Below are 20,483 nucleotides of genomic sequence, written 5' to 3'. Positions count from 1 at the left end.
AACCAAACATCACCTGTTCCCCAGTAACCAATGGAAATTTTTTAAAATTTAATTAAAAAAAAAGAATTTTGCCATTTTATTTTATTTTATTTTATTTAAACTTAAGGGACTTTCTAAGTTACAGATATCTTTTAGGGAGCTGAATTGCCATCTGAAACTGTGGTCTGTTTCATTATGATGGATATTTTGGACATGACTTGGGAAATGTGCAAATTAAGCCTACTCCTCCTTGCTTTTGTTAAAGAATTTTTATTCTCAGACACGACAGTATCAAAAGCCAAATGAAATTTTATCATATCGCAAAATATTTGTACTCATTTTCTCAGCAGTTAGAATTTTAAAGCCTATTTTATTATGTATTTAATTGGCTTTCATCCTGTGTTCATGAATATTTTTCTTTAGGTTTAGCCTTTCTATGTGTTTTGCATCTTAGAAATTCTTTTCCCAAGCCAGTAATTGACATTGAATACAAAATTACTTTTCTCAAAATTCGTTGAGCAATGAATACGTTGGTTTTTTCCCTAATCAACAGTCTTTAGTTGTTTGTTTATTGTCTGTTGAATGAGACAAAAAATGTCTACAGTGTTTCTACCATAAGTTATTTTAAGTCTAAGAGTTTGGTCTTTGCCTTACCTGCTCATGTCTAGCTCCATTTTGATTCCATTCTACTATCTTTCCCAAACCTTCCCTATATTCCAAGATTCATTACTCTTCAAACACACTATGCTTTTTTGCTTTCAAGGTGCTTAGAACAGTTCACATTGTCTTAGTGCGCCCCCATGATCTTTTATTTGGAATAATTACAACAACACTTTGTATTTATCTTATGGCATTTACCATATTCTACCTTGTTGTTTGGTAATTTTATCTATTGGTCTTTTACTAGAATGTAAAGTCCTTGAACAGAGCATGTTGTACTCTGACCAATTCCAGTGCTTTAACATAGAAGGTGAGCTCTAGTTGTGTGGCAGGCACATTTATCTGTCATTCACACTCATGTCGGCATTTGCAGATTCATTAATATCTAACCCATATTGAGAACATGCAAAGCTCATCCTCCAGGGTCAAAGCAGAACAGATCCATCTTCATTTTATTTTGAAAATTTTCAAACATGAAGAAAAGTTGAAGAAATTGTCTGGCGCACACTCATATACATATCACCTAGATTCTATAATTAAGCTTTTGCTCTATTTGTTTTGTCACTTATCTTTCCATTTCTGGATATAATAAGAAATATATATTTGGCCTCTGCCCCATTTCTTGGCACACAGCTTCTAGAATCTTAAAGTGATAAATGTCTTTTGTATGTGAATGAGGGAACCAATGGCTGGGGAGCTCCTGGATAGCCTCTGTTTAGGGGCTGATTGCCCAGGGTAACCAACCATGTGTTTAGAGAGTTGGAACTTTCAGCCTACCCCTTAACCTCTAAAGGGGTGGAGAGGGACTGAAGGTTGAGCTGTTCTCTGAAGGCCAGTGATCTCATCAGTTGTGTTTTGTGATGGGTCTTCGATTTAGCTGCTCTTCTGTCTCTGTCTCTGTCTCATAAACACACATACACACACACACACACACACACACACACACACACACACACACACAGACACATATACCCCTATAGTTGACACTTGAACAACTCAGGGATTTGTGATGCTGTCTCTCCCTGCCCGCCCTCCCGCTGCAACATTTGAATATTCAGGTATAACTTTTGACTGCCCCAGAACCTAACTACAGATAGTCTGCTGTTGACCAAAAGCCCTATCAATAATATAGTCAGTTAACACATATTTTGTATGCTATACATATTATATATATTATATTCATTTTGTTTTGTTTTGTTTTGTTTTTTTGAGACAGAGTAACCAGGCTGGAATGTAGAGTGCAATGGTGTGATCTCAGCTCACCGCAACCTCCACCTGCCCAGTTCAAGCAATTCTGCCCCAGCCTCCTGAGTAGCTGGGATTATAGGCGCCCACCACCACCATGCCCAGCTAAATTTTGTATTTTAGTAGAGATGGGGTTTCACCATGTTGGCCAGTCTGGTCTCAAACTACTGACCTCAGGTGATCTACCCACCTTGGCCTCCCAAAGTGCTGGGATTATGAGCGTGAGCCACCATGCCTGGCCAATACGCTGTATTCTCTCTCTTTTTTTGGAAGATCAAAGTTTATTTACTATCTGCATACAAAACATATTGCACATCAAACAACCGAAACAAGAAAAAAAAAACACTCTACTGAAGACTAGTGTGTAGTTTATATAGAATAAACCTTCTGGAAATTAATCTTTTCAGTAGTTCCGGTTATGTCTGAATGGACGTGACTAATTCAGCTTAGTGTTTTAACTAAAGCTGTGTTTGATGTTTAAATACTGTGCACTTTAATAAATAAACCAAACAAAGCCTCAAGGTGGAACAGTCACTGCCAAATATCACACAGTGTCCCTGCAGATGAGAGTTTAACAAATGTATTCCATTGGTCTGCAGATTTTCCACTACATACAGCATTTTAAAACCCATTAAAACAGACCAGTTCCTAGACTAAACTAATGAAGAAATTACAATTCAGTGCAAAATATTTTAGATTGCGTTTTATTCTAGTTTTCCTCCGATGAAGAAGTGGTTGCATATTAAAATGTTACAAAAGCAGCCAGTGCTTTCATAAAGAATATTATGTTAGGGATCCCATCCCACCCACCACCCCCCATCTCTGCCATATTTTGAAAACAAAGTAACATTTCCTATAGCCAGCAACTTTTAAAAAATTTACATATACTATTCTTAAGGCATATCTGATAATACATTTTATAACACAGTAGGTGTCAAAGTATGTTTAACATATGATTTATTCAGGATTCCTCCCCTTTTGAATTCCAAATGGTGGAACTGAAAGTGCGATGTAAAGATTGGCAATCCATATTCTATCTTTGGCAAGCTGGTACAAGCATTATTGTAAATGTAATGTAAAAGAACTGTAAACTAGGACTTCTTCGGTTTATGAAACACCATTGAGGACTGCTGCTTCTTGACTGTTTTCTTCTTTTAAGGTATTAATCTTTTCTTCTCCCGGAGTATGCTGTAGCAATGTCATTGCCAGAAGCACTAGTTGGGCTATTTATTGCCTTTTCTGAAGGACCATGCTCTTCAATCACATCTTTTGCCTAGCCCATTTTCAGTAACTGAAGCTGTATCAGATTCAGTCATTCCATCCATCAGAACAGCATCTTCATCAGTCCTTCGTCTACGAGACCTCGTATGACAATTAGTACTGTGATGAGGTTCGCTGGCATCAGTGTCTGCAGTCTGATCTGATTCTGTATTATCAAGTAAGCTGTATGGATTGCTGTCTGGATCTTTNCTTTCAAGGTGCTTAGAACAGTTCACATTGTCTTAGTGCGCCCCCATGATCTTTTATTTGGAATAATTACAACAACACTTTGTATTTATCTTATGGCATTTACCATATTCTACCTTGTTGTTTGGTAATTTTTATCTATTGGTCTTTTACTAGAATGTAAAGTCCTTGAACAGAGCATGTTGTACTCTGACCAATTCCAGTGCTTTAACATAGAAGGTGAGCTCTAGTTGTGTGGCAGGCACATTTATCTGTCATTCACACTCATGTCGGCATTTGCAGATTCATTAATATCTAACCCATATTGAGAACATGCAAAGCTCATCCTCCAGGGTCAAAGCAGAACAGATCCATCTTCATTTTATTTTGAAAATTTTCAAACATGAAGAAAAGTTGAAGAAATTGTCTGGCGCACACTCATATACATATCACCTAGATTCTATAATTAAGCTTTTGCTCTATTTGTTTTGTCACTTATCTTTCCATTTCTGGATATAATAAGAAATATATATTTGGCCTCTGCCCCCATTTCTTGGCACACAGCTTCTAGAATCTTAAAGTGATAAATGTCTTTTTGTATGTGAATGAGGGAACCAATGGCTGGGGGAGCTCCTGGATAGCCTCTGTTTAGGGGCTGATTGCCCAGGGTAACCAACCATGTGTTTAGAGAGTTGGAACTTTCAGCCTACCCCCTTAACCTCTAAAGGGGTGGAGAGGGACTGAAGGTTGAGCTGTTCTCTGAAGGCCAGTGATCTCATCAGTTGTGTTTTTGTGATGGGTCTTCGATTTAGCTGCTCTTCTGTCTCTGTCTCTGTCTCATAAACACACATACACACACACACACACACACACACACACACACACACACACACACAGACACATATACCCCTATAGTTGACACTTGAACAACTCAGGGATTTGTGATGCTGTCTCTCCCTGCCCGCCCTCCCGCTGCAACATTTGAATATTCAGGTATAACTTTTGACTGCCCCAGAACCTAACTACAGATAGTCTGCTGTTGACCAAAAGCCCTATCAATAATATAGTCAGTTAACACATATTTTGTATGCTATACATATTATATATATTATATTCATTTTGTTTTGTTTTGTTTTGTTTTTTTGAGACAGAGTAACCAGGCTGGAATGTAGAGTGCAATGGTGTGATCTCAGCTCACCGCAACCTCCACCTGCCCAGTTCAAGCAATTCTGCCCCAGCCTCCTGAGTAGCTGGGATTATAGGCGCCCACCACCACCATGCCCAGCTAAATTTTGTATTTTTAGTAGAGATGGGGTTTCACCATGTTGGCCAGTCTGGTCTCAAACTACTGACCTCAGGTGATCTACCCACCTTGGCCTCCCAAAGTGCTGGGATTATGAGCGTGAGCCACCATGCCTGGCCAATACGCTGTATTCTCTCTCTTTTTTTGGAAGATCAAAGTTTATTTACTATCTGCATACAAAAACATATTGCACATCAAACAACCGAAACAAGAAAAAAAAAACACTCTACTGAAGACTAGTGTGTAGTTTATATAGAATAAACCTTCTGGAAATTAATCTTTTCAGTAGTTCCGGTTATGTCTGAATGGACGTGACTAATTCAGCTTAGTGTTTTAACTAAAGCTGTGTTTGATGTTTAAATACTGTGCACTTTAATAAATAAACCAAACAAAGCCTCAAGGTGGAACAGTCACTGCCAAATATCACACAGTGTCCCTGCAGATGAGAGTTTAACAAATGTATTCCATTGGTCTGCAGATTTTCCACTACATACAGCATTTTAAAAACCCATTAAAACAGACCAGTTCCTAGACTAAACTAATGAAGAAATTACAATTCAGTGCAAAATATTTTAGATTGCGTTTTATTCTAGTTTTCCTCCGATGAAGAAGTGGTTGCATATTAAAAATGTTACAAAAGCAGCCAGTGCTTTCATAAAGAATATTATGTTAGGGATCCCATCCCACCCACCACCCCCCATCTCTGCCATATTTTGAAAACAAAGTAACATTTCCTATAGCCAGCAACTTTTAAAAAATTTACATATACTATTCTTAAGGCATATCTGATAATACATTTTATAACACAGTAGGTGTCAAAGTATGTTTAACATATGATTTATTCAGGATTCCTCCCCTTTTTGAATTCCAAATGGTGGAACTGAAAGTGCGATGTAAAGATTGGCAATCCATATTCTATCTTTGGCAAGCTGGTACAAGCATTATTGTAAATGTAATGTAAAAGAACTGTAAACTAGGACTTCTTCGGTTTATGAAACACCATTGAGGACTGCTGCTTCTTGACTGTTTTCTTCTTTTAAGGTATTAATCTTTTCTTCTCCCGGAGTATGCTGTAGCAATGTCATTGCCAGAAGCACTAGTTGGGCTATTTATTGCCTTTTCTGAAGGACCATGCTCTTCAATCACATCTTTTGCCTAGCCCATTTTCAGTAACTGAAGCTGTATCAGATTCAGTCATTCCATCCATCAGAACAGCATCTTCATCAGTCCTTCGTCTACGAGACCTCGTATGACAATTAGTACTGTGATGAGGTTCGCTGGCATCAGTGTCTGCAGTCTGATCTGATTCTGTATTATCAAGTAAGCTGTATGGATTGCTGTCTGGATCTTTGAGCACAGAAATGATGGAGGATTTGCCACCATGTGGTCCACCACGACCTTGACCCCCTGAAACACTTTGCATCTTCCTCCTGGGTGTCTCCTGCTGTCACGCTGATGTCGGCTGTCTTGATCATCTTCTCCTGCCAATGACCAATCACTCAGCTTGTCTTTACCCTCAGATTCTATTTCAGAGGGTTTAGACAGCTCAGAATTTGTACCATAACTAGAGGTGTAATTAGGGCCCTGACAACCTCTGCCTCTTCCACTATAAGACCTAGAACCAATCTCTTGTAACTGCTCATCAATCTGTAGGCGTTCCATTCTTAGCTGTTCTACTTCCTTTAGATAAGCAATATGGTACTCTAAAAGAACTTGCACGTTTCCAATGGTTTCTTTAGTGCCAACAGATACAAATGGAATCATACCGTCTTCTCTGGGTAGTTTATTTTCACTGTCTCCTTCAATTCTCACCCAAACTGTATCAGATTTGTCTACTATTTCTTGAATAACTTTCCCATTTTTTTCCAATTACTTTTCCAGTGAGATTCTTAGAAGCCTGAATAAAATCCTGCACAAATTCCAAGAAACCTCTAGCCTTTTTTACAGCATCAGCACTCTCTCTATAGATTCTTAATGTTTCAGTGTCTTCATCTAGCTCAATGGCGGTAACTCCAGGAACCTTCCTAGCTTGCTGAATGTTACTACCATGTATTCCTATTGCCACGTCCATTAAATCTTCTCTCACAACAAATTCCTCATGAAAAGCTGCTGCAAGTTGTACTTAATTTATAATTGATTTTGTAGTTGCTTCCTTTTGTGGTTGTAATAATTTCACTTACATATGAATGCAGGCACTATAGCTCTGATCCATGTGTTCGTAATGCATTTCTTAGCAACCACCAGTGTTCTTTTTAGAAGCTGTGTTTTTAAGAGGCAGTGGGACTGCAGCTTTGAGGAGGACTCAAAGATATCTTCTTCTATTAATACAGCACAAACAGCAACATAGATTACAATAGTTTTGGCACCTTCTGCATTGCAAAGGCCCAAATTAAAGGGTTTAAATTTATCTCCAGTATTTAATATCAATGTACTATCACTTTTTTCCTGACCTCATCAACACATTAGACATTATGAATGGTTCCTTGTATATTACGCCCCAATTGGAGTTTCTTTTTTTAACTTATTTTTATGTACCTTTCATTAAAAGGTTGTAGAACATTTTACAGATGCTAATTTTATTTCACAATGCTCCTATAAAAGTTGTAAGCTTTTATTTTCCACTTTAATGGTAAAATAGTTGCAAATATGTATTTAATTTACTAGATCACCACTTACCATGACAGCTTTCCCTTCTTTTCACTCCTCAGTCCTCCATGACAACTCTGCTAAATAGAATTGTCTGCAGTGATGAAAATGTTTTATATCCTCATGTCCAGTATGGCAGCCACTAGCATTTGAAATAGAGCTAGTGTGACTGAGAAACAGAATTAATTCTGTTTCACTAATGAAAAATAAAATATAGTCACGTGTGGTTAGTGGCTACTGTATTGGACAGCACAGCTCTCCAGTCTCCACCATCCCAACAAGCTGCTCTTGTGGTTTACCTCCTAACTGCCAAATCCAGTCAGTATGTTTCTTTGATCTTTCTCTGGCATTTGATTGACTGTGTCCTTATTTTATAAACTCTTTCTTTGGCATCTGTGCCTTCACTGTCTCCTGATTCTTAATTTTTCTGTGGTCTTTTCAGTGGATGACATTGATGGTTTTAGATGTCTCCACTTGGCTCTCTTTGGCTCTTACATTCTCTTAAAGCACACGTTAGCTATTCATTGAACATTTACTGATACCAGTTTTGTGGTGCTAGGAAGAACTCTCCCTCCTTCAAGAAATTCCCCTGGCCTCAGCTGACATTACTGCTAAAGATTATAAAATCGATCCCTTCCTCACTTCTGTTTATTTCTTCAGAAGTCCAGACTCATGTACTTAACTTCCTGTTGGTAGTTGGTTCTGGCTGTCTCATGAGTGACTCAAGTGACTACTTAGTACTGAACTTATCTCCTCCTAGTACCTTCCCCATTGAAATATATAAAAGTAAAAAACCTTCCACCTATCACTCTTCACATTATCATATATCTACTGCTTCTTCATTACAGTATCCTCCCTTATCCTTAGGGGATACGTTCTAAGATCCTCAGTGGATCCCTTAAACTCAGATAGTACTGAACCCTGTATATGCTATGTTTTACCAATCCAACAACTGAGAGGGCTACTAAGTGACTAACAGGTGGGTAGTAGATAAAAATTGAATATGGGACAAGGGGAGGGTTTATGTCTGGGGCAGGATGAAGCAGGATGGCGCAAGATCTCATCACACTACTCAGAACAGCATGCAATTTAAAACTTAAGAATTGTTTGTTTCTGGAGTTTTCCATTTAATATTTTTGGACTGCAGTTTAGAGCAGGTAACTGAAATCTCAGATAAAGTGGGGACTACTGTACTTGTAAAGCCTCTAATCTCTTCTTTCTTTCACACATCTTGTCATATTTATTGTCCTGGCTCTCAGTAGCAGGAACCCAAAGCATAGATTCTTTCTCATTTTTTCTCTTCCTGATACATCCAACGGTTCCAATTTCTACTTGTAGCTCTTTCCCTCTTTATTAATTTATCTGTTGATCACCAAGCTCCTTGAAGGAGCTCTTCATGATCTCCTTTCAGGGTGAATACCCTATGCTCTAGCTGTACTAAGCCACTAGCATTTCCCTCAAACACCATTTCCTTTTCCTTTTCTTTGTTTTCCTAGAGAGAACTTACCAGCTCTAACACCATTTTCTAGTACTCCCTTCTATAGACAAAGTCAGAATAGTTGTTTCTCCTCTTTCCATCATCATCACTATAGCTTCCTTAGATTAAATGCTTCCTATGTAGCAGGCACTATTCTGAGTGTTCTGTATTATCTTATTTAATTGTTAAACAGCACAGTCTGGTATAGGTACTGAAACTCAGGCACAAAAGTTAAGAAAACTTTTTTTCTTCTTTCACTTTTGTGTGATTATTTTTGAAAAAAAATTTTTAATAGATTTTATTTTTTGGAGCTGTTTTAAATTTATAGAAAACCTGCAAGAGCATAAAGAGTTCTTATATACCCCTTCTCCTTACACAGTTTCCCCTATTACTAACATTTTGCATTACTGTGATACACTTGTTATGATTGATGAACTAATATTGATATATTAATATTAAATAAAGTCCATAGTTTACATTAGGATTCACTCTTTGTCTCCTACAGTTCTGTGAATTTTGGCCAATGCATAATGTATCATTCAGTATCATACCATACAGACCCATACAGCATAATTTCATCTCCCTAAGAAATGTCCTGTGTTCCACCTGTTTGTCCCTTCCCCTTCCTCCTGGCAACTAATGATCTCTTCAGTGTCTATGGGTTTTTGTTTTTTTAATAACCAGAATGTCATATAGTTGGTATCATAGTGTATAACCTTTTCAGACTGGCTTCTTTCACTTAAGATTCTTTTGTGTCATTTTGTGGCTTGATAGCTAATTTTTTTAATGAAAAACATTCCATTGTATGAGTGTACTGCAGTTTGTCCATTTATCCATTAAAGAACATCTTGGATGCTTCCAATTTTTGGCAGTTATAAATAAAGTTGATATAAAGATTTGTATGCAGATTTTTCTATGGACATAAGTTTTCAGCTTATTTGGATAAATACCTAGCAGTGGGATTGTTGGATTGTATGGTAAGACTATGTTTTGCTTTGTAAGAAACTGCTGGACTGTCTACCAAAGTGGTTGTAGCATTTTGTATTCCCACCAACAATGAAGGAGAGTTCTGTGGCTCTACATTTTTGACAGAAATTGGTGGTGTCAAATTTTTTTGTGGATTTAAATTTAAATTTAAATTTAAGTTATGGATTTTAAGCATTCTAATAGATGTGTAGTGGTATCTCACTACTCATCATCGTTTTAATTTTCAATTTCCTAATAACAAATGATGTTGAGCATTTTTTCGTATGTTCATTTGCCATCTGAATGTCTGCTTTGGTGAGGTGTTCATTCACTTTTTTGCCCGTTATATAATTGGGCAAATAATTTGGGTTTCTTTTTTTTTGTTTGTTTTTTGTTTTTTTGTTTTGTTTTGGTTTTTTTTGAGACAGAGTCTCACTCTGTAGCCCAGGCTGGAGTGGAGTGGCGTGATCTTGGCTCACCGCAACCCCTGCCTCCCAGGTTCAAGCAATTCTCCTGCCTCAGCCTCCCGAGTAGCTGGGATTACAGGCATGCATCACCGTGCCTGGCTAATTTTTTGTATTTTTAGTAGAGATGGGGTTTCACCATATTGGTCAGGCTGGTCTCGAACTCCTGACCTCGTGATCTGCCTGCCTCAGCCTCCCGAAGTGCTGGGATCACAGGCATGAGCCACTGCACCCAGCCCTCTTGTTGTTGAGTTATCAGTTCTTTGTATATTTTGGATACCAGTTTATCACATACATGTTTTACAAAGATTTTCTCCCAGTCTGTAGCTTGTTTGTTCATGCCCATAACAATGTCTTTCACAAAGCACAGATTTTTAAATTTTTATGAAATCCAATATATTGGGTTTTTTCTTGGATTGTCTTTGATGTTATATTTAAAAGTCATCACCAAACTCAAGATCACCTAGATTTTTTCCTCTGTTACCTTCTATAAATACTATAGTTTTGCATTTATATTTAGGTCTATGATCCATTTTGATTTAACATATTTTTGAAAGGTATAAGATCTGTGTCTAGATTATTTATTTTGCATGTAGATAGATATCCAGTTGTTCAAGCACTGCTCAACTCATTGAAGTTCAATGAAGTCTTGAACTTAACTGTCAAGTTGAAGACTGTCTTTTCTTCATTGAATTATTTCCATGCTCTATTTTTAAAGTTCAGTTCACTATATTTGTATGGGTCGGTATCTGGACTATCCTGTCCTTGATCTGTCTGTTCTTCTGCCAGTGGCATACAGTCTTGATTACTGTAACTTTACAGTAAGGTGTTTTGTTTTTTGTTTTGAGACAAGATCTCACTCTGTCACCTGGACTGGAGTACAGTTGCACGATCTTGGCTCACTGAGACCTCTGCCTCCCAGGGTCAAGCAGTTCTTCTGCCTCCACCTCCTGAGTAGCTGGGACTACAGACAACGCCACCATGCCCAGCTAATTTTTGTATTTTTAGTAGAGACAGGGTTTTACCATGTTGGCCAGGCTGGTCTCAAACTCCTGACCTTAGGTCATTTGCCCGCCTCAGTCTCCCAAAGTGCTGGGATTACAGGTGTGAGCCACCTTTACAGTAAGTTTTGAAATTGGATAGTGTCAGTCTTTTGACTTTTTTCCTTTTTTTCTTCAATATTATATTCAGTATTATGGGTTTCCTGCCTTTGTGTATGAACTTTAAAATCAGTTTGTCAATATTCACAAAATTAATTACTGGGATTTTCATTGAGACTGAAATTTATGTAGGTCAAGTTGGGAAGCACTTGTATTTTAACAGTATTGACTCTTCCTGTCAATTCTTGGACTCTCTATATCTTATTTATATGTTACATATATTTATATTAATATATAGTTTATATTTTATTTATGTTCTATTTATTTGTATCTTCTTTCATCAGCATTTTATAGTTTTCCTCATATAAATCTTGTATGTATTTTGTTAGACTCAAACTTAAGAGGTTTTGTTACTGCTAATATAAATGATGTTGTGTTTTAATTTCAAATTCCATTTGCTCATTACTGGTATGTAGGAAATCAATTAATTGACTTTTGTATATTAAAAGATCCTGTGTCCTGCAACCATGCTATAATCACTTATTAGTTCCAGTGGATTTTGTGTGTTATTTAGAAGTGTGTTGTTTAATCTCCACATATTCTGAGATTTTTCAGCTAGCTTTCTGTTGTTGAGTTCTAATTTAATTCCATTGTGATCTGAAAGCATATTTTATATGATACCTATTATTTCAAATTTAAGGTTTATTTTATGGCCCAGAGTGTTGTCTAACTTGGTTAATAGTCCATGAGAACCTGAGAATAATATATAAAGTTCAAAACGGGTTTCACTGGACCCGAATCAGAATATCCAGTGCAGGGCTGTATTTCCTCTGGAGGCTCTAGGGAAAATATATTCCCTTGCGTTTCCCAGTTTATAGAGGCTGCCACCTTCCCAAGTAGCTGGGATTACAGATGCGCGCCACCACGCCCAGCCAATTTTTTGTATTTTTAGTAGACATGGGGTTTTGCCATGTTGGCCAGGCTAATCTGGAACTCCTGACCTCAAGTGATCCACCCGCTTCCACCTCCCAAATTGCTAAGATAACAGGTGTGAGACACCACACCTGGCCACTAAACAGAATTTGTTATCTGATCATGATTCAAAGAATCTAAAGTTAGGGGCTCAGAAACTTTTTTTCTTCCAAACAAATAAATGAACAAAGTCATTGATATGTCTTCCCTAGCCTTTGTTCTTATTCTCATCTCTAGTCTGATGTCCTTTGAATAGACTGCCTTACACTTCTGCATTCAGTAATGTGGTATGTTAATGTTTTCCTTCTCATTCAAGTTGTCAGCAGATCTCAAGGATAGAAGTTTAAGTGGCCTCTGGTACTAGTGACAATGCAAGGAGAAAGGTTCTGTAATATTGTGTCTCTCTTTTACATGTTAGTGTCATAATTCTGCCAACTCAGTCAGCTAAGTATTTGGCTAGTTATTTTCATTCTCAGCTAACCAGAATGTGTTTTACCTTTTAGGTTTACCGACAAGACTGTGAAACTTTCGGGATGGTGGTGAAAATGCTGATTGAAAAAGATCCTTCATTAGAAAAGTCTATACAGTTTGCATTGAGGCAGAATTTACATGAAATAGGTGAGCGGTGTGTTGAAGAACTCAAGCATTTCATTGCAGAGTATGATACTTCCACTCAAGATTTTGGAGAGCCTTTTAGATTTTTTTGCTCAGACCAGAATAAAAAAACAGTTTCTAAAAAAATTTTTTCCTGGATTGTGTAAATCCTTAATATATGCAATTTTTGTGACGCAGCGAAATACTTTATGATAGTTGACCACATTTCAATATTAAATAAACATCTAAAATTGTTTAAAATGTTTAATTAGAATTTATATATATATATTTTTTTTAGAGATGGGGTTTCACCGTGTTGGCCAGGCTAGTCTCTAACTCCTGGCCTCAAGTGATCTGCCTGCCTCAGCCTCCCAAAGTGTTGAGATTACAGGCGTGAGCCACCGCTCCCAGCCAACACATGATACCATCTGAAAATGTTAGAATTCTAAGTTGTGATTTTATTGACTTGTTGCTTGCTTTTCTTAGGCTTTGTAACTTGTAATATGTTAAAGTGTACTATCCTAATAAACTGAATACTTTGGTATCTTAGAGAATATTTGCTTTGAGAATAATTATCATTCAATGATAAAATAGAGCACTTAAATCTCTGAGAGATACCTCAGAAAAAAATCCATTTTTCCAAGTAATGAACTCAATGTCTTCTATTACAATAATCCTGAAACTCCTGACTCTCTCACTGATGTATGAGACTTAAATAATATCATATACAAGACTAACAAATAGAAGAGGCAATTTGAGGTGGAAGATGAGGGATATTTTAAGTTTGGGACTGTAGGAGACCGATCAGGGTGGTAGGAGAAGCTTTAAGGAAAGACGCAAACCTTCTTGGAAGGCTGGGAGGTTTTGCAAAGCTTCAGAGAATAAAGCTGAAGGCAGCTAATTCTCTTCCCCCGAGGCTGAGGGCGAAGAGTAGGTAACAAGGTAGTGTAAAGAAATGTATCTGGATAAGTTTGTTTACGGATGTCCTCCGGAATCTAACCTTTGATCATCCAGCGCAAGACTGCTCCCCGCCAAGGAGGGCGGCAGTGTTAATGACCCACAAATCCTGTTGGCTTCAGGCCTTTGGCATTCTGTCTGTACCGAATAAATACAGAATAAATACAAGCAGCATAAATACAGAATAAATACAAGCAGCGGCTCCAGCTTATCAGGACTGCACTCTCTTTTCGGCTGCGCTAAAGCCAGCAGTCCCCTAGCCATTCTCACGCAAAATACCTGCGTCTGAATACTCCTTTCATCCGTCGCTCGGCCAGAGTCTGCGGGACAGACTTGGCAGCAGGTGCCCCCTGTGAGGAACGCTGCAATGGATCATGACGGAACCCCCGAAAACGAAGGTGAAGAGACTGCGCAGTCAGTAAGTCATTGGTGCTCGCTCGGGATTTCCAAGTTCAGGGGAGTACTCAAGCTAGGGTTTCATCATGGTACCACAGCTATCTACACAACAGAAACAGTATATGAAAGTATTGAAACAACTGCCTAAAGCTAGTGGAGCTTCAGTTTCGCAGGCTCAGTTAAGGGACCTAATGCAAACTGTTGTTTCCCAAAACCCATGGTTCCCAGAAGAAGGCAAGCTGGACCTAGAGCTTTGAGAACAAGTGGGGAGAAATCTTAAACGATATCATGCAGAAGGGCAATGGGTCCCAGTAACACCTTTAACATTATGGGCCTTAGTTAAAGCTGCTTTGGTCCAGCTGTACACAGAAGAGCCTAAGAAGGGAAGGGAGGAGGAACCATCACCTTATCGCCTCCTCTTCCTCCCTCAGTCCCCCTTTACCCCCTTTACTGGATAAAGATACCAAAGAGGAAACGGAAGTTTTCCCTGAGCTCCCTCCCCCAATGAATTGGAAAAAAGACAAGGGGTATGCTACAGGTATGGGACCCTGTCTTAGGCAAGCGGCATTAGAAGGGGACCTCTTGGCCTGCCCAGTGATACAAAATTGACAAGGCAATCAAGTATATGAACCATTACTTTTTATGCTTATAAAGAGAGAAGAAAAAGCATTAGAGAAAACGGAGCTGCTGGCCCATTTATAAAAGGATTAATTGAGGCCATAGCAGACAACTTCCATATAACCCTATATGACTGGTCAGCGCTAGCTAAAAACAATTTTAGAGACCAGTCAGTACCTCCCCTGAAGGACAGAATTTGATGAATAATATAAACAGCAAACCTCTTTCTAGTAATAGCTACTGTTACAATTCCTCCCCTATCCCTGATGTGGCTGTCTTAAAATCCTATTTGGGTAGAACAGTGGCCTTTAAAGGGAGAGAAATTACAACTAGCCAATGAATTAGTTGAGGAGCAATTAAAAGCCGGCCATACAGAACCATCAAACAGCCTTTGAAATTTGCCTGTTTTCATCATTCCCCAAAGGCCTGGCAAATGGAGACTTTTGCATGACTTACAAGCTGTCAATGCTAATTTGCAATTTATGGGGCCCCTTCAATGGGCTCCCTTCCTCTGCAGCAATTCCTCAAGATTGGCCTATAGTTGTTACTGACTTAAAAACCTGCTTTTATACTATTCCCCTTACAGAACAGGACAGAGAAAAGTTTGCATTTACAATACCAGCTATCAATAATGAAAGGCCAGCTGACCTATTTCATTAGAAAGTACTTTCTCAAGGAATGCTGAACAGTCCTACCGTGTGTCAATATTATGTAAATCAGGCTTTGCTTCCCAGTAGAAAAAAATTTCCTAGCTGCAAGATTATTCATTTTTATGGATGATATTTTACTAGCAGCCCCAACGGAGCCAGTACTTTTGAGTTTATATGTCTCTGTTGTAAGGAATACACGGTTAAGAGATTTAATCATAGCACCTGAAAAAGTAAAAAGTACAGATGTCCTCACCTTAGAAGTATCTTGGATACATACTAACTTCCTGGTCAATAAGACCTCAAAAGGTTAAATTAAATACTAGCAACTAACATACCTTAAATCATTATCAAAAATTGCTAGGCAATATTAACTGTCTTCACACCACCTTGGGCATAACTACTGATAAATTACAAAACCTGTTTTCTATCCTAAAAGGCAATATAGCCCTAGACTCTCCCAGGTATTTAACCCCACAGCAAAAGAGAAATTGAGGAAATCAAGCTATTTCTCAGAGGCAACTAGATTGCATAGACCCACAATACTCAGTCCAATTGTTTGTTTTTCCTATTAAACATTTCCCCTATGGGATTAATAGGACAAATGGCCCTGGGGCTGCACTTCCTAGAATAGGTTTTTTGCTCACATACTGGGACTAAAACACTATCTCCCTATTTTCAGCTAGTTAGTAAAGTCATCTATACAGTCAGCAGATGATGCAGTCAGTTGCTAGGTCATGACCCTGATGTCATAAGAATACCCTTGAGTAAAAAACAATTCGAAGCAGTCTTGCCCCTATCTCTAGACCTTCAAATAGCACTCTCTGATTATGCAGGCCATATAAAACATGCCCTTCCTGCTGACAAACTACTTCAGTTCTTATCTAGTACTCCTGTAGTTATGCCTACAAAAGTAGTTCCCTCCCCCATACCTAACTCTGTAATGCTTTTTACTGATGACTCTCATAAAAATGGAAAAGCAGCTATCTGGTGGAAACCACATAACTCCCTCACTCCATCTAGGTTTACTAGTACTCAGAGAGCTGAGATTGGAGCTTTAATATTGGCCCTAGAATCTTTTTCCGTTCAGCCCATCAGTATTGTTAGTTACTCTGCTTACTCTGTTTATTTATTGCAGAACCTTGAAACAGCCCTCATTAAGTCTATTCTTGAGCCCACCCTGTGTGCCTTTTTTCTTTGACTTCAGCAATTGCTAGATCAATGTACACATTCTATTTTTATCACACGTATTTGAGCCCACAGCTCACTGCTTGGCCCACTGGATTATGGCAGTGATCAAGCAGAACTGCAAGTTATGATGTCACTGCTTAACCAAGCCATCCAATCACATCAGTTTTTCCACCAAAATTAGAGAAACTTAACTACACAATTTCAACTTACCCAAAGACTAGCTAAACAAATTATCCTGTAAATGCCCAGATTGCTGCCTCACAAGCATGTCCCCTCCTTCAACAGGTGTTAACTCTAGAGGACTAGAACCTAATCAGTTATAACAAAGAAATGTTATACATGTCCCAGAATTTGGAAAACAGAGATATGTACATGTATCCGTTGATACCTGTTCTCACCTAATTAGCACACATGCTCTTCCTGGAAAGTCCACCCGATCTGTCATTAAACATCTTCTTTTAACTTTTATGTTTATGCGGCAGCCCACAAAAATTAAAACTAATAAGGGTCCGGCTTATGCCAGCTCACAGTTTCAACAATTTTGTCACACTTGGAGTGTCCAACACTCCACAGGCATCCCATATAACCCCCAAGGACAGGCCATAGTAAAACGTGCCCACTTCACCCTTAAAAATATGCTCAGAAAACAAGGGAGACTATGAGTAAAGACCCTGAAACACTACTAGCACAAGCCTTGTTTACCCTTAATTTCTGAAATTTAGATGATAAATTTCAATCAGCTATAGAAAAGCACTTTGCTAAAACTTCTCAAGACATAAAACCACAGTTTTATGGAAAGATGTAAATAGTAATATATGGCTTGGTCCAAATGTTTTGCTAACATGGGGAAGAGGATATGCTTGTGTTCACACCCCCTCAGGCCCTCTTTGGATTCCAGCACGATGCATCAAACCATACCATAGTGGGGCTAGGACCCAACCTGGTACCAGAAATGAAGGAAACGACCCCGCAGGCCCCACAGCCCCTGCAGGCCCCGCAGCCCCCACAGGCCCGGAAGAAACGGGTTCGTCGGATGACACAGCTTCGTCGGACGACAGGAGCCCCGGACATTACCTGGGGGATGCTGAAGAAGACAACTCAGGAGGCTGAGCGAATCCTGCTCCGAACACAGACACCATTCACTCCGGAAAATTTGTTCCTTGCTATGCTCTCTGTTGTACATTGCAACTCGAGTAAGGTATTAATCCTTTTTGTTCTCTCACTTTACCTGTTACCCGTACCTGCTATACCCTATTAAGCCCATTTTCTAAATCTGCCTTTTTTTCAGCCCTATTACTTAGGCAGACATCCCCTTCCCAGCTTCTAACTGTGACTTTTTAGCTAGGAGGGATTAACATACCCCCAGTGGGGTTCCTCAGTAACAGCCATATGGAAGGATATGCAAAAACATCTCTCCTAGGTAGACCCTCACTCCTGGGGGTCACTTCTTAATTAGAAAAGAATATTACTAATTATACTCATGTTTGTCTCTTGTTGTTTACTAATTCTAGGATGTAAAGCCGGAAAACAAGCAGTAACTGCTATGCCTGACAAAACTGTTGCTGCACACATCTGTAGTCGTCAATCAACAAAACCTGATGCAAAAAACAGAAAAGGGGTGATGTAGGAGATCGGTCAGGGTGGTAGGAGACGCTATAAGGAAAGATGCAATTGGAAGGCAGGGAGGTTTTCCAAAACTTCGGGAGAGAATAAAGCTGAAGGCAGCTAATTCTCGTACCCTGAGGCTGAGGGCGAACAGTAGGTAACAAGAGTGTGTAAAGGGATTTATCTAGATAAGTTTGTTTACTTATGTCCTCCAGAAACCGTGCAAGACTGCTCCCTGCAAAGGGGAGGTGACAGTGTTCATTACTCACAAATTGTGTTGGCTTCAGGCCTTTGGTATTGTGTCTGTACTGAATAAATACAAACGGCTCCAGCTTATCAGGACTGCACTCTGTTTTTGGCTGCACTAAAGTCGGCAGTCCCCTAGCCATTCTCACACAAAATACCTGTGTCAGAATACTCATTTCATCCATCGCTCAACCAGCGTCTTCAGGACAGACTTGGCATGGGACTTGTACAAAAAAATTCTGATCAAAAGAGGAAAATTTTGGAATATGCCAGGAATAGTGGAATTTTATTTATTCTATTTTTTATAGGTCCATACTCTCCATCTCCAGAAACAAGATGATTGTAACATGTCCATGATTAAACTATTGGCAGATTATTGCTGTGTTAATCTCTGTAGTCCAATGAGTTCTTTGTTCTGTTCTGCTGCCTTTTACAGGTTCTTGTCCTTTCAAAAGTGTTCTTGAAAGAAACAAAGCGAATAGGCAGTTAGCACAGCACAGCTACCCCTTACCAAGCAGTCTGTGGAAATGACCCCTCATCCAAATCACGGGTTAGTTAAGAATCTAACTGGGACAATTAAGATATTCCACTCACTTCCTGGTCACTTCAGCAGCCTAGTGGCATTGAGCCAAAATATACAATTCTGTGTTATTAGTGAGGAAACTTTAAAACTCATGTTTGTTATTACTTACTACCCAATTTCATTATCCTCCCTTCCTCTTTCCATTTCTATTCTCTCTCACTTGAATTCTGGCATTATTTTTAGTGGCCTCTACTGATAATACCTACCCTAGAGTACATAAAAATTATATTAAAAGAGGAAGTAGTAGTATGCATAATTTTAACAGATTCTATAACGGGTGCCTCAAAATATGTATTGTGCCATTCCGCAAATTTAAAAACTAATTGAGGACACTAATTTTTTTTTAAATTTTCTAAATGAGACCACCTTGGATTTTTATTTTTGCCATTTAGATGTTTATACTTATTTAACTTTAATAAAACATAAGCCAAGCTAAATCCCACATGACAACTCTGGTATTCTTCCCTTATATGAGCAGTGATTTTATTTGTTACCCACCTTAGATAGACTAAGAAAGTTCTAGTCTTGTTTTTCCTTCTCCCCGCTTCCCTGGGGTTTTTCCTTACAAGTTTAAAAACAAAACTTGAGAAACTACCAAAGGCGCAGGAGTTGTTCACTTTGTTGAAATTCATTAAATTAGAGAAGTCTCACTAACAGATGTATTTAAATATAGATACAACAGATAATTTCTTTTTCTCCCCTTTCCCCAAATTACAGTCAGCATTTAAAGCTGTTTATAGCTTGCCATCAGCATTATTCTGGTAGGCTTGTTAGTGCTAAAATCTGTTTGGGTTTTTTTTTTTTTTTTTTTCTTTTGGCCTCTTAAAGTCTAATTTTAGGATGGATGAATTCAAATGTTTACCAGAGTGTATGTTTTACACAATGTTCTTGATTAAAAAGACTTGTTTGTAAATTATTCATTTTTTTTGCATATGCCCAGTTGGTGTGATAAAATTTTCATTGTCTTACCATAAAGCCTTGGTTACCAACAGGCAGAATGTAGATATTGTAAAGCTTTTTGTGAATTTTAAAAGTGCAAAATAAAGCAACCACGTTTAAGTAGATTGTCTTTTTTCTTAACAGGCTTAATGCATTTTGCTAAAATGTGGGCTTTATTACTCTCTACTGCAAGATTACTTCTTAGTCTTCAGTTTACTTACTCAGCGGCAGGATAGAGGAAGTGTAAGAACTGAGAAACTACAGCAGTGCCCCCCTCATCTGACTTTGCTTTCCATGGTATAAGTAAACCATGGCTACTATTGGCCAAAAATATTAGATGGAAAATTTCAGAACAACTTGTAAGTTTTCAACTGTGTGCCATTCTGAATGAAATCTTGCAGCACCATGCTTTGTCCCACCTGGCACATGAATCATCCCTTTCTCTAGTG

General features: G+C 38.5%; 1 protein-coding gene and 1 pseudogene across 17 annotated transcripts in view; one reads left to right on the top strand and one right to left on the bottom strand.

Annotated features, from left to right (window-relative positions):
• The window catches only part of PPHLN1 (periphilin 1), a 133,626-nt gene extending 113,469 nt beyond the window's left edge, over positions 1 to 20,157 (top strand). For 15 of the 17 annotated variants that reach the window (XM_017855470.1, XM_017855456.1, XM_017855422.1 and 12 more), the window contains 3 exons: positions 12,762 to 12,876; positions 14,127 to 14,227; positions 17,542 to 20,157. In XM_017855470.1, the coding sequence (XP_017710959.1) occupies positions 12,762 to 12,876; positions 14,127 to 14,227; positions 17,542 to 17,919 (594 nt within the window). In that variant the 3' untranslated portion in view covers positions 17,920 to 20,157. The remainder of the gene's footprint in view (positions 1 to 12,761; positions 12,877 to 14,126; positions 14,228 to 17,541) is intronic. The other 2 variants (XM_017855438.1, XM_017855412.1) reach the window with 2 other exon arrangements.
• On the bottom strand, positions 5,542 to 7,193 carry LOC108517337 (FMR1 autosomal homolog 1 pseudogene; annotated as a pseudogene).
• Positions 20,158 to 20,483: the final 326 nt, after the last annotated feature.

This window comes from Rhinopithecus bieti, unplaced genomic scaffold (genome assembly GCF_001698545.2).
Source record: "Rhinopithecus bieti isolate Rb0 unplaced genomic scaffold, ASM169854v2 scaffold_1070, whole genome shotgun sequence".
Taxonomy (NCBI): Eukaryota; Metazoa; Chordata; class Mammalia; order Primates; family Cercopithecidae; genus Rhinopithecus; species Rhinopithecus bieti.
Note: the sequence above shows the minus strand (reverse complement) of the source record. Positions and strands in the feature narration are given on the sequence as shown.